At 49.2% G+C, this 12,226-nt stretch overlaps 1 protein-coding gene across 1 annotated transcript in view; it reads left to right on the top strand.

Annotated features, from left to right (window-relative positions):
• Positions 1-7,282, top strand: part of LOC124028335 (cilia- and flagella-associated protein 47-like) — a 16,902-nt gene extending 9,620 nt beyond the window's left edge. The window contains exons 6-11 of the mRNA XM_046340440.1: positions 1,247-1,347; positions 4,643-4,839; positions 4,931-5,007; positions 5,773-5,994; positions 6,516-6,693; positions 7,190-7,282. Of these exons, the coding sequence (XP_046196396.1) occupies positions 1,247-1,347; positions 4,643-4,839; positions 4,931-5,007; positions 5,773-5,994; positions 6,516-6,693; positions 7,190-7,282 (868 nt within the window). The remainder of the gene's footprint in view (positions 1-1,246; positions 1,348-4,642; positions 4,840-4,930; positions 5,008-5,772; positions 5,995-6,515; positions 6,694-7,189) is intronic.
• Positions 7,283-12,226: the final 4,944 nt, after the last annotated feature.

The following is a 12,226-nucleotide window of genomic DNA, read 5'->3' as shown; positions in this document are numbered from 1 at the left end:
AGTGGCAACAGGTTACTAATCTTGCTGCTGTGATGTCACACTGTGGTATTTCACCCAGTAGTTATGGGAGTTTTATCAAAATTGGATTTGTTTTCAAAATCTTTGTGGATCTGTGTAATCTGAGGGAAATATGTGTCTCTAATATGGTCATACATTGGGCAGGAGGTTAGGAAGTGCAGCTCAGTTTCCACCTCATTTTGTGGGCAGTGAGCACATAGCCTGTTTTCTCTTGAGAGCCATGTCTGCCTACGGCGGCCTTTCTCAATAGCAAGGCTATGCTCACTGTGTCTGTACATAGTCAAAGCTTTCCTTAAGTTTGGGTCAGTCACAGTGGTCAGGTATTCTGCCACTGTGTACTCTCTGTTTAGGGCCAACTAGCATTCTAGTTTGCTCTGTTTTTTTGTTCATTCTTCCAAAGTAATTATCTTTTTGTTTTCTCATGATTTGGTCATGATTTGATGTTCCTTTTGACGGCATAGAAGGCCCTTCTTGCCGTGTCTCTGAGATCATTTCTCTCTTTCTCTTACTCTTTCTCTTTCTCTTTCTCAAACCTCTCTGTCTCTCTCTCTCTCTCTCTCTCTCTCTCTCTCTCTCTCTCTCTCTCTCTCTCTCTCTCTCTCTCTCTCTCTCTCTCTCTCTCTCTCTCTCTCTCTCTCTCTCTCATAATTCTCCCGAGCTTCATCCAGTGATGTATTCATTTCTCTCCTCTCTCTCTCTCCTGTCTTAGTCCAAAGTTGTACATGATGTAATCATTTCTCTCCTCCTCTCTCCTGTCTTAGTCCAGAGTTATACATGATGTTCTCCTGTCTTAGTCCAGAGTTGTACATGATGTATTCATTTCTCTCCTCTCTCTCTCTCTCTCTCCTGTCTTAGTCCAGAGTTGTACATGATGTAATCATTTCTCTCCTCTCTCTCTCCTGTCTTAGTCCAGAGTTGTACATGATGTTCTCCTGTCTTAGTCCAGAGTTGGACATGATGTTCTCCTGTCTTAGTCCAGAGTTGTACATGATGTTCTCCTGTCTTAGTCCAGAGTTGTACATGATGTAATCATTTCTCTCCTCTCTCTCCTGTCTTAGTCCAGAGTTAGACATGATGTTCTCCTGTCTTAGTCCAGAGTTGTACATGATGTAATCATTTCTCTCCTCTCTCTCCTGTCTTAGTCCAGAGTTAGACATGATGTTCTCCTGTCTTAGTCCAGAGTTGTACATGATGTATTCATTTCTCTCCTATCTGTCGGTCTCTTCAGGTTCAGGGTGGAGGTCTGTGCTACAGCAGATAACAGTTTGTTGACAGTGTGGCCCTACCTGGCTCTGCACCGCTCTGAGCAGCAGATAGTCCTCAAGACTGGTACGTCCTGCTGTCCTGTTCTGTACCCACAACACACTGCACCGTGTACAGCATTCATACACTCACACTGAGGAGGACTGTCTACTAATCCCAAATCAAATCAAATCTAATTTTATTTGTCACATACACATGGTTAGCAGATGTTAATGCGAGTGTAGCGAAATGCTTGTGCTTCTAGTTCCGACAATGCAGTAATAACCAACAAGTAATCGAGCTAACAATTCCAAAACTACTACCTTATAGACACAAGTGTAAGGGGATAAAGAATATGTACATAAAGATATATGAGCGAGTGATGGTACAGAGCGGCATAGGCAAGATACAGTAGATGGTATCGAGTACAGTATATACATATGAGATGAGTATGTAAACAAAGTGGCATAGTTAAAGTGGCTAGTGATACATGTATTACATAAGGATGCAGTAGATGATATAGAGTACAGTATATACATATACATATGAGATGAATAATGTAGGGTATGTAAACATTATATTAGGTAGCATTGTTTAAAGTGGCTAGTGATATATTTCCCATCAATTCCCATTATTAAAGTGGCTGGAGTTGGGTCAGTGTCAATGACAGTGTGTTGGCAGCAGCCATTCAATGTTAGTGGTGGCTGTTTAACAGTCTGATGGCCTTGAGATAGAAGCTGTTTTTCAGTGTCTCGGTCCCAGCTTTGATGCACCTGTACTGACCTCGCCTTCTGGATGATAGCGGGGTGAACAGGCAGTGGCTCGGGTGGTTGTTGTCCTTGATGATCTTTATGGCCTTCCTGTGACATCGGGTGGTGTAGGTGTCCTGGAGGGCAGGTAGTTTGCCCCCGGTGATGCGTTGTGCAGACCTCACTACCCTCTGGAGAGCCTTACGGTTGTGGGCGGAGCAGTTGCCGTACCAGGCGGTGATACAGCCCGACAGGATGCTCTCGATTGTGCATCTGTAGAAGTTTGTGAGTGCTTTTGGTGGCAAGCCAATTTCTTCAGCCTCCTGAGGTTGAAGAGGCGCTGCTGCGCCTTCTTCACGATGCTGTCAGTGTGAGTGGACCAATTCAGTTTGTCTGTGATATGTACGCCGAGGAACTTAAAACTTACTACCCTCTCCACTACTGTTCCATCAACGTGGATAGGGGGGTGTTCCCTCTGCTGTTTCCTGAAGTCCACAATCATCTCCTTAGTTTTGTTGACGTTGAGTGTGAGGTTATTTTCCTGACACCACACTCCGAGGGCCCTCACCTCCTCCCTGTAGGCTGTCTCATCGTAGTTGGTAATCAAGCCTACCACTGTTGTGTCGTCCGCAAACTTGATGATTGAGTTGGAGGCGTGCGTGGCCACGCAGTCGTGGGTGAACAGGGAGTACAGGAGAGGGCTCAGAACGCACCCTTGTGGGGCCCCAGTTTTGAGGATCAGCGGGGTAGAAATGTTGTTGCCTACCCTCACCACCTGGGGTCGGCCCGTCAGGAAGTCCAGTACCCAGTTGCACAGGGCGGAGTCGAGACCCAGGGTCTCGAGCTTGATGACGAGCTTGGAGGGCACTATGGTGTTAAATGCCAAGCTGTAGTCGATGAACAGCATTCTCACATAGGTATTCCTCTTGTCGAGATGGGTTAGGGCAGTGTGCAGTGTGGTTGAGATTGCATCGTCTGTGGACCTATTTGGGCGGTAAGCAAATTGGAGTGGGTCTAGGGTGTCAGGTAGGGTGAAGGTGATATGGTCCTTGACTAGTCTCTCAAAGCACTTCATGATGATACTTACTAATCTAAGTATCTGTGTTCTCCCACCCCCAACCCTAAATTGTCCATGTGGTTGTCACTCAGGTTGTCTGAGGCGGCTGCAGCGGCGAATCAGGGCCCTCTCAGATGACAGGAAGCGGTGCTACAGCCATGCTACTCCCCCAGCCCTCTCTCTCGCTACACTTCCTCCTCCTCCACCTTCGCTTTTCCTCTCCTCCACCAGTAATCACTCCACCTCTGGTGAGACACACCTCTACAGCTACACTGCTACTCCCCAGCCCTCTGTCTCGCTACACTTCCTCCTCCTCCACCTTCGCTTTCCTCTCCTCCACCAGTAATCACTCCACCTCTGGTGAGACACACCTCTACAGCTACAGCCATGCTACTCCCCCCAGCCCTCTCTCTCGCTACACTTCCTCCTCCTCCACCTTCGCTTTCCTCTCCTCCACCAGTAATCACTCCACCTCTGGTGAGACACACCTCTACAGCTACACTGCTACTCCCTCAGCCCTCTCTCTCGCTACACTTCCTCCTCCTCCTCCACCTTCGCTTTCCTCTCCTCCACCAGTAATCACTCCACCTCTGGTGAGACACACCTCTACAGCTACACTGCTACTCCCTCAGCCCTCTCTCTCGCTACACTTCCTCCTCCTCCACCTTCGCTTTCCTCTCCTCCACCAGTAATCACTCCACCTCTGGTGAGACACACCTCTACAGCTACAGCCATGCTACTCCCCCAGCCCTCTCTCTCGCTACACTTCCTCCTCCTCCACCTTCGCTTTCCTCTCCTCCACCAGTAATCACTCCACCTCTGGTGAGACACACCTCTACAGCTACACTGCTACTCCCTCAGCCCTCTCTCTCGCTACACTTCCTCCTCCTCCACCTTCGCTTTCCTCTCCTCCACCAGTAATCACTCCACCTCTGGTGAGACACACCTCTACAGCTACACTGCTACTCCCTCAGCCCTCTGTCTCGCTACACTTCCTCCTCCTCCACCTTCGCTTTCCTCTCCTCCACCAGTAATCACGCCACCTCTGGTGAGACACACCTCTACAGCTACACTGCTACTCCCTCAGCCCTCTCTCTCGCTACACTTCCTCCTCCTCCACCTTTGTTTTCCTCTCCTCCACCAGTAATCACTCCACCTCTGGTGAGACACACCTCTACAGCTACAGCCATGCTACTCCCCCAGCCCTCTGTCTCGCTACACTTCCTCCTCCTCCACCTTCGATTTCCTCTCCTCCACCAGTAATCACTCCACCTCTGGTGAGACACACCTCTACAGCTACACTGCTACTCCCTCAGCCCTCTGTCTCGCTACACTTCCTCCTCCTCCACCTTCGCTTTCCTCTCCTCCACCAGTAATCACTCCACCTCTGGTGAGACACACCTCCACAGCTACACTGCTACACACCAGACCTGGTCAAATACAGTATGTGAAGTACGGTGAAGTACTGGGGCCTTAACTTAGTTTTCCCCTACAAAGGTACCACTACCACAATCCACAAATAATAACCCCAACGTGCCCATTCCAAGCTGAATCAAACATATTGACCTGCCTTCAGACTCTGGAGACAGCAGGAGTAGGGCTGGGTGTGCAGGACCAGGACCTAGAGGGAAGGAGGACTGGCCCCAGAAGGAGACAGAGGGTGAGAGAGAGACGGATGGTGTGACTGACCAGCAGCAGTGGCAGCAGCAGGGTATACCAGTGTTTCCAGGGCAGGACTCAGAGGAGGGGTTGTACTACCACAGCATCCTGCAGGTAACAACTGGTAAATCACTCTGGGACAACTGCTGATAGAACAAAGGCTGTATAGCTAAATGTGACTGGTTGATTGGTTGATTGCTTGCAGGCCGTACAGAAGTGGTTCAGTCAGTTTGGCTGGCCCCGTGGACCAAACCCCATCTCTCTACCACGCTCTCTCAGAAGGTAAACCCTCATCTCTACCACGCTCTCTCAGATGGTAAACCTCATCTCTCTACCACGCTCTCTCAGAAGGTAAACCTCATCTCTCTACCACGCTCTCTCAGAAGGTAAACCTCATCTCTCTACCACGCTCTCTCAGAAGGTAAACCTCATCTCTCTACCACGCTCTCTCAGAAGGTAACCTCATCTCTACCACGCTCTCTCAGAAGGTAGATGGACTGGTATCCGTCACACATATTTTTATTTTATGTTTTCATTACATTATGTTATTATTCGTCTCTCTCTCTCTCTCTCCTCTCTCTCTCTCTTTCTCCCTCCCTCCCTCCCTCTCTCTCTCTCTCTCTCTCTCTCTCTCTCTCTCTCTCTCTCTCTCTCTCTCTCTCTCTCTCTCTCTCTCTCTCTCTCTCTCTCCCTCCCTCTCTCTCTTTCTCCCTCTCTCTCTTTCTCCCTCCCTCCTCTCCCCCTCTCTCTCTCTCTCTCTCTCTCTTTCTCCCTCCCCTCTCTCTTTCTCTCTCTCTCTTTCCCTCCCTCCTCTCTCTCTCTCTCTCTCTCTCTCTCTCTCTCTATCTCTCTTTCTCCCTCCCTCCCTCCCTCCCTCCCTCCCTCCCTCCCTCCCTCCCTCCCTCCCTCCCTCCCTCCCTCCCTCCCTCCCTCCTCTCCCTCCTCCTCTCTCTCTCTCTCTCTCTCTCTCTCTCTCTCTCTCTCTCTCTCTCTCTCTCTCTCTCTCTCTCTCTCTCTCTCTCTCTCTCTGTGTCTATCTCTCCCCAGGGTGGTATGTAGAGTCCAGACAGTAGACTCCAGCTCTAGTGAGTGGAGGAACTCGTACCTTATGAGTCAAGGTAAAGACACACGGACCATCTACGACATGCTGCGTCACCTGAGTGGACAGACACTTCCTGGTGTGAGCACCAACCAATCGCTGCCCTGCAACCTCACTGAGCGCGTGCAGCAGCTTCTTCACTGGAACACAGTGCTGCTGGCCTTCCTCAGGTACCACACAGACACTTAATCACTCATACACGGACAACTCCGCCGGGCCTCCGTGTACACACGTACACACGCACACGTACACACGTACACACTTACACACACGTACACACGTACACACGTACACACGCACACACTTACACACTTACACACTTACACACGTACACACGTACACACGTACACACGTACACACTTACACACGTACACACGTACACACTTACACACTTACACACTTACACACGTACACACGTACACACGTACACACGTACACACTTACACACTTACACACGTACACACGTACACACGTACACACGTACACACGTACACACGTACACACTTACACACGTACACACGTACACACTACACACGTACACACGTACACACGTACACACGTACACACGTACACATGTACACACGTACACACGTACACACGTACACACTTACACACTTACACACGTACACATGTACACACTTACACACGTACACACGTACACACTTACACACGTACACACGTACACACGCAGGCACACACCCTCACCAGCCTACTCACTGTGTTGTGATCTTCAGGAGGCAGGAGCCTGTCTGTCCCACATCAGACCCCAGTACCTGTTAGACTCCCAGGAGTTCAGCCACTGGAGCTCTCTACAGGCCCAGTGTGATCAGAGGGGCTGGACTACAGCAGCAAGGTCTTTGAATCCCTCAGTAAAGGGCCTGGATGGATGTTCTACTGCAGACCTACAAGGCAAGAGAGTGTAGTCTCTCTCTCTCAATTCAAATTCAATTCAATTCAAGGGCTTTATTGGCATGGGAAACATGTGTTAACATTGCCAAAGCAAGTGAAGTAGATAATATATAAAGTGAAATAAACAATAAACATGAACAGTAAACATTACACATACAGAAGTTTCAAAACAATAAAGACAAATGTCATGTTATATATATATATATATATACAGTGTTGTAACAATGTACAAATGGTTAAAGTACACAAGGGAAAATAAATAAGCATAAATATGGGTTGTATTTACAATGGTGTTTGTTCTTCACTGGTTGCCCAGTGGCAACAGGTCACAAATCTCTCTCTGTCTCTCTCTCCGTCTCTCTCTATATATCTCTTTCTCTCTCTCTCTCCCTCTGTGTCCTGATCAGCAGTCTGAGAAATGTATCTGTGTCTGTCTGTCTGTCCCCTCCTCCCCAGGTGCTAGTCCTGCCGCGGGTGACAGAGGGTCCCTTGTCCCTGGGCCTCCAGAGCTGTGACAGTGGCAGCATGGAGCAGCAGGTCCCAGGATAGACCCAAAGCCCCTGACCTCTAACGTCTACTCCACCTGGGAGAGGAGGCTACTCACCTGGCTCAACCTGCACTACCACAGCATGAGGACTACCGTCTGGAGCCCACTCACCTCTACAGGTAGGAGGGGGGTGTTGAGGAAGAGACAGAGAGGTAGAGACAGAGAGGTAGAGACAGAGAGGTAGAGACAGAGAAGTAGAGACAGAGAGGTAGAGACAGAGAGATAGAGACAGAGAAGTAGAGACAGAGAGGTGAAGACAGAGAGGTAAAGACAGAGAGGTAGAGACAGAGAAGTAGAGACAGAGAGACAGAGAGTAGAGACAGAAGTAGAGACAGAAGAGGTAGAGAGAGGTAGAGACAGAGAGGTAGAGAGTAGAGACAGAGAGGAGGGAGAGACAGAGAGGTAGAGACAGAGAGGTAGAGAGAGAAGTAGAGACAGAGAGGTAGAGACAGAGAAGTAGAGACAGAGAGGTAGAGACAGAGAGGTAGAGAGAGAAGTAGAGACAGAGAGGTGAGAGACAGAGAGGAGACAGGGAGGTAGAGACAGAGAGGTAGAGACAGAGACAGAGGTAGAGACAGAGAGGTAGAGACAGAAGTAGAGACAGAGAGGTAGAGACAGAGAGGTAAGAGACAGAGAGAGGTAGAGACAGAGAGAGGTAGAGACAGAGAGGTAGAGACAGAGAGAAGTAGAGACAGAGAGGTAGAGACAGAGAGGTAGAGACAGAGAGGTAGAGACAGAGAGGTAGAGACAGAGAGGTAGAGACAGAGAGGTAGAGACAGAGAGGTAGAGACAGAGAGTAGAGACAGAGAGGTAGAGACAGAGAGTAGAGACAGAGAGGTAGAGACAGAGAGGTAGAGACAGAGAGTAGAGACAGAGAGGTAGAGACAGAGAAGTAGAGACAGAGAGGTAGAGACAGAGAGGTAGAGACAGAGAGGTAGAGACAGAGAGGTAGAGACAGAGAGGTAGAGACAGAGAGGTAGAGACAGAGAGGTAAAGACAGAGAGGTAGAGACAGAGAAGTAGAGACAGAGAGATAGAGACAGAGAAGTAGAGACAGAGAGGTGAAGACAGAGAGGTAGAGACAGAGAGGTAGAGACAGAGAGGTAGAGACAGAGAGGTGAAGACAGAGAGGTAGAGACAGAGAGGTAGAGACAGAGAGGTAGAGACAGAGAGGTGAAGACAGAGAGGTAGAGACAGAGAGGTGAAGACAGAGAGGTAAAGACAGAGAGGTAAAGACAGAGAGGTAGAGACAGAGAGGTAGAGACAGAGAGGTAGAGACAGAGAGGTAGAGACAGAGAGGTAGAGACAGTGAGGTAGAGACAGAGAGGTAGAGACAGAGAGGTAGAGACAGAGAGGTGAAGACAGAGAGGTAGAGACAGAGAGATAGAGACAGAGAAGTAGAGACAGAGAGGTGAAGACAGAGAGGTAGAGACAGAGAGGTGAAGACAGAGAGGTGAAGACAGAGAGGTAGAGACAGAGAGGTGAAGACAGAGAAGTAGAGACAGAGAGGTAGAGACAGAGAGGTAGAGACAGAGAGGTAGAGACAGAGAGGTAGAGACAGAGAGGTAGAGACAGAGAGGTAGAGACAGAGAAGTAGAGACAGAGAGGTAGAGACAGAGAAGTAGAGACAGAGAGGTAGAGACAGAGAAGTAGAGACAGAGAGGTAGAGACAGAGAGGTAGAGACAGAGAGTAGAAGACAGAGGTAGAGACAGAGAGGTGAAGACAGAGAGGTAGAGACAGAGAGGTAGAGACAGAGAGGTAGAGACAGAAGTAGAGACAGAGAGGTAGAGACAGAGAAGTAGAGACAGAGGTAGAGAGAGAAGTAGAGACAGAGAGGGAGAGACAGAGAGGTAGAGACGAGAGGTAGAGAGAGAAGTAGAGACAGAGGTAGAGACAGAGAAGTAGAGACAGAGAGGTAGAGACAGAGAGGTAGAGAGAGAAGTAGAGACAGAGAGGTGAAGACAGAGAGGTAGAGACAGAGAGGTAGAGACAGAGAGGTAGAGACAGAGAAGTAGATACAGAGAGGTAGAGACAGAGAGGTAGAGAGAGAGAGGTAGAGACAGGGAGATAGAGACAGAGAGGTGAAGACAGAGAGGTAGAGACAGAGAGGTAGAGACAGAGAGGTAGAGACAGAGAAGTAGAGACAGAGAGGTAGAGACAGAGAGGTAGAGACAGAGGTAGAGACAGAGAGGTAGAGAGAGAGAGGTAGAGACAGAGAAGTAGAGACAGAGAGGTAGAGACAGAGAGGTAGAGACAGAGAGGTAGAGACAGAGAGGTAGAGACAGAGAAGTAGAGACAGAGAGGTAGAGACAGAGAGACAGAGAAGTAGAGACAGAGAAGTAGAGACAGAGAGGTAGAGAGAGAGAGGTAGAGACAGAGAAGTAGAGACAGAGAGGTAGAGACAGAGGTAGAGACAGAGAGGTAGAGACAGGGAGGTAGAGACAGAGAGATAGAGACAGGGAGATAGAGACAGAGAGGTAGAGACAGAGGTAGAGACAGAGAGGTAGAGACAGAGAAGTAGAGACAGAGAGGTAGAGACAGAGAGGTAGAGACAGAGAGGTAGAGACAGAGAAGTAGAGACAGAGAGGTAGAGACAGGGAGGTAGAGACAGAGAGGTAGAGACAGAGAGGTAGAGACAGAGAGGTAGAGACAGGGAGGTAGAGACAGAGAGGTAGAGACAGGGAGGTAGAGACAGAGAGGTGAAGACAGAGAGGTAGAGACAGAGAAGTAGAGACAGAGAGGTAGAGACAGAGAGGTAGAGACAGAGAAGTAGAGACAGAGAGGTAGAGACAGAGAGGTAGAGAGACAGAGAGGTAGAGACAGAGAGAGGTGAAGACAGAGAGAGGTAGAGACAGGGAGGTGAAGACAGAGAGGTAGAGACAGGAGATAGAGACAGAGAGGTGAAGACAGAGAGAGGTAGAGACAGAGAAGTAGAGACAGAGGTAGAGACAGAGAGGTAGAGACAGAGAAGTAGAGACAGAGAGGTAGAGACAGAGGTAGAGACAGGGGAAGTAGAGACAGAGAGGTAGAGACAGAGAGGTAGAGACAGAGAAGTAAGACAGAGAGGTAGAGACAGAGAGGTAGAGACAGAGGTAGAGACAGAGAGGTAGAGACAGAGAAGTAGAGACAGAGAGGTAGAGACAGAGAGGTAGAGACAGAGAAGTAGAGACAGAGAGGTAGAGACAGAGAGGTAGAGACAGAGAGAGGTGAGACAGAGAGGTAGAGACAGAGAGGTAGAGACAGAGAGGTAGAGACAGAGAGGTAGAGACAGAGAGGTAGAGACAGAGAGGTAGAGACAGAGAGGTAGAGACAGAGAGATAGAGACAGGGAGATAGAGACAGAGAGGTAGAGACCAGAGAAGTAGAGACAGAGAGGTAGAGACAGAGAAGTAGAGACAGAGAGGTAGAGACAGAGAGGTAGAGACAGAGAGGTAGAGACAGAGAAGTAGAGACAGAGAGGTAGAGACAGGGAGGTAGAGACAGAGAGGTAGAGACAGAGAGGTGGAGAGACAGAGAGGTAGAGACAGAGAGGTAGAGACAGGGAGGTAGAGACAGAGAGGTAGAGACAGGGAGGTAGAGACAGAGAGGTGAAAGACAGAGAGGTAGAGACAGAGAGGCAGAGACAGAGAGGTAGAGACAGAGAGGTAGAGACAGAGAGGTAGTGACAGAGAGGTAGAGACAGGGAGGTAGAAGACAGAGAGGTAGAGACAGAGAGGTGAAGACAGAGAGGTAGAGACAGAGAGGTAGAGACAGAGAGAGGTGTAGAGACAGAGAGGTAGAGACAGAGAGGTAGAGACAGGGAGGTAGAGACAGAGAGGTAGAGACAGGGAGGTAGAGACAGAGAGGTAGAGACAGAGAGGTAGAAGACAGAGAGGTAGAGACAGAGAGGTAGAAGGGAGGTAGAGACAGAGAGGTGAAGACAGAGAGGTAGAGACAGAGAGTGCAGAGACAGAGAGGTAGAGACAGAGAGGTAGAGAGACAGAGAGAGAAGAGAGAGACACAGGAGGTAGAGACAGAGAGGTAGAGACAGGGAGGTAGAGACAGAGAGGTGAAGAGACAGAGAGGGAGAGACAGAGAAGTAGAGACAGAGAGAGACAGAGAGAGAGACAGAGAAGTAGAGACAGAGAGGTAGAGACAGAGAGGTAGAGACAGAGAAGTAGAGAGACAGGGAGGTAGAGACAGAGAGGTAGAGACAGAGGTAGAGACAGAGAGAGGTAGAGACAGAGAGGTAAAGACAGAGAGGTAGAGACAGAGAAGAAGAGACAGAGAGATAGAGACAGAGAGGTAGAGACAGAGAGAGAAGAAGACAGAGAGGTAGAGACAGAGAGGTAGAGACAGAGAGGTAGAGACAGAGAGGTAGAGAGAGTGAGACAGAGTGAGGTAGAGACAGAGAGGTAGAGACAGAGAGGTAGAGACAGAGACAGGCAGGTAGAGACAGAGAGGTAGAGACAGAGAGAAGACAGAGAGGTGAAGACAGAGAGGTAGAGACAGAGAGAGATGAGAGGAAGAGACAGAGAGGTAGAGACAGAGAGGTAGAGAGACAGAGAGGTAGAGACAGAGAGACAGAGACAGGTAGGAGGAGAGAGACAGAGAGGTAGAGACAGAGAGGTAGAGGAGAGAGAGTGAAGACAGAGAGGTAGAGACAGAGAAGTAGAGACAGGAGGTAGAGACAGGCAGGTAGAGACAGACAGAAGTAGAGACAGGGAGGTAGAGACAGAGAGGTAGAGACAGGAGATAGAGACAGAGAAGTAGAGACAGAGAGGTAGAGAGAGACAGAGAGGTAGAGACAGAGAGGTAGAGACAGAGAAGTAGAGACAGAGAGGTAGAGACAGAGAAGTAGAGACAGAGAGGTAGAGACAGAGAGGTAGAGACAGAGAGGTAGAGACAGAGAGGTAGAGACAGAGAGGTAGAGACAGAGAAGTAGAGACAGAGAGGTAGAGACAGAGA

This window comes from Oncorhynchus gorbuscha, unplaced genomic scaffold, assembly GCF_021184085.1.
Source record: "Oncorhynchus gorbuscha isolate QuinsamMale2020 ecotype Even-year unplaced genomic scaffold, OgorEven_v1.0 Un_scaffold_4054, whole genome shotgun sequence".
Classification (NCBI taxonomy): Eukaryota; Metazoa; Chordata; class Actinopteri; order Salmoniformes; family Salmonidae; genus Oncorhynchus; species Oncorhynchus gorbuscha.
This window is presented reverse-complemented; position numbering and strand designations above follow the sequence as displayed.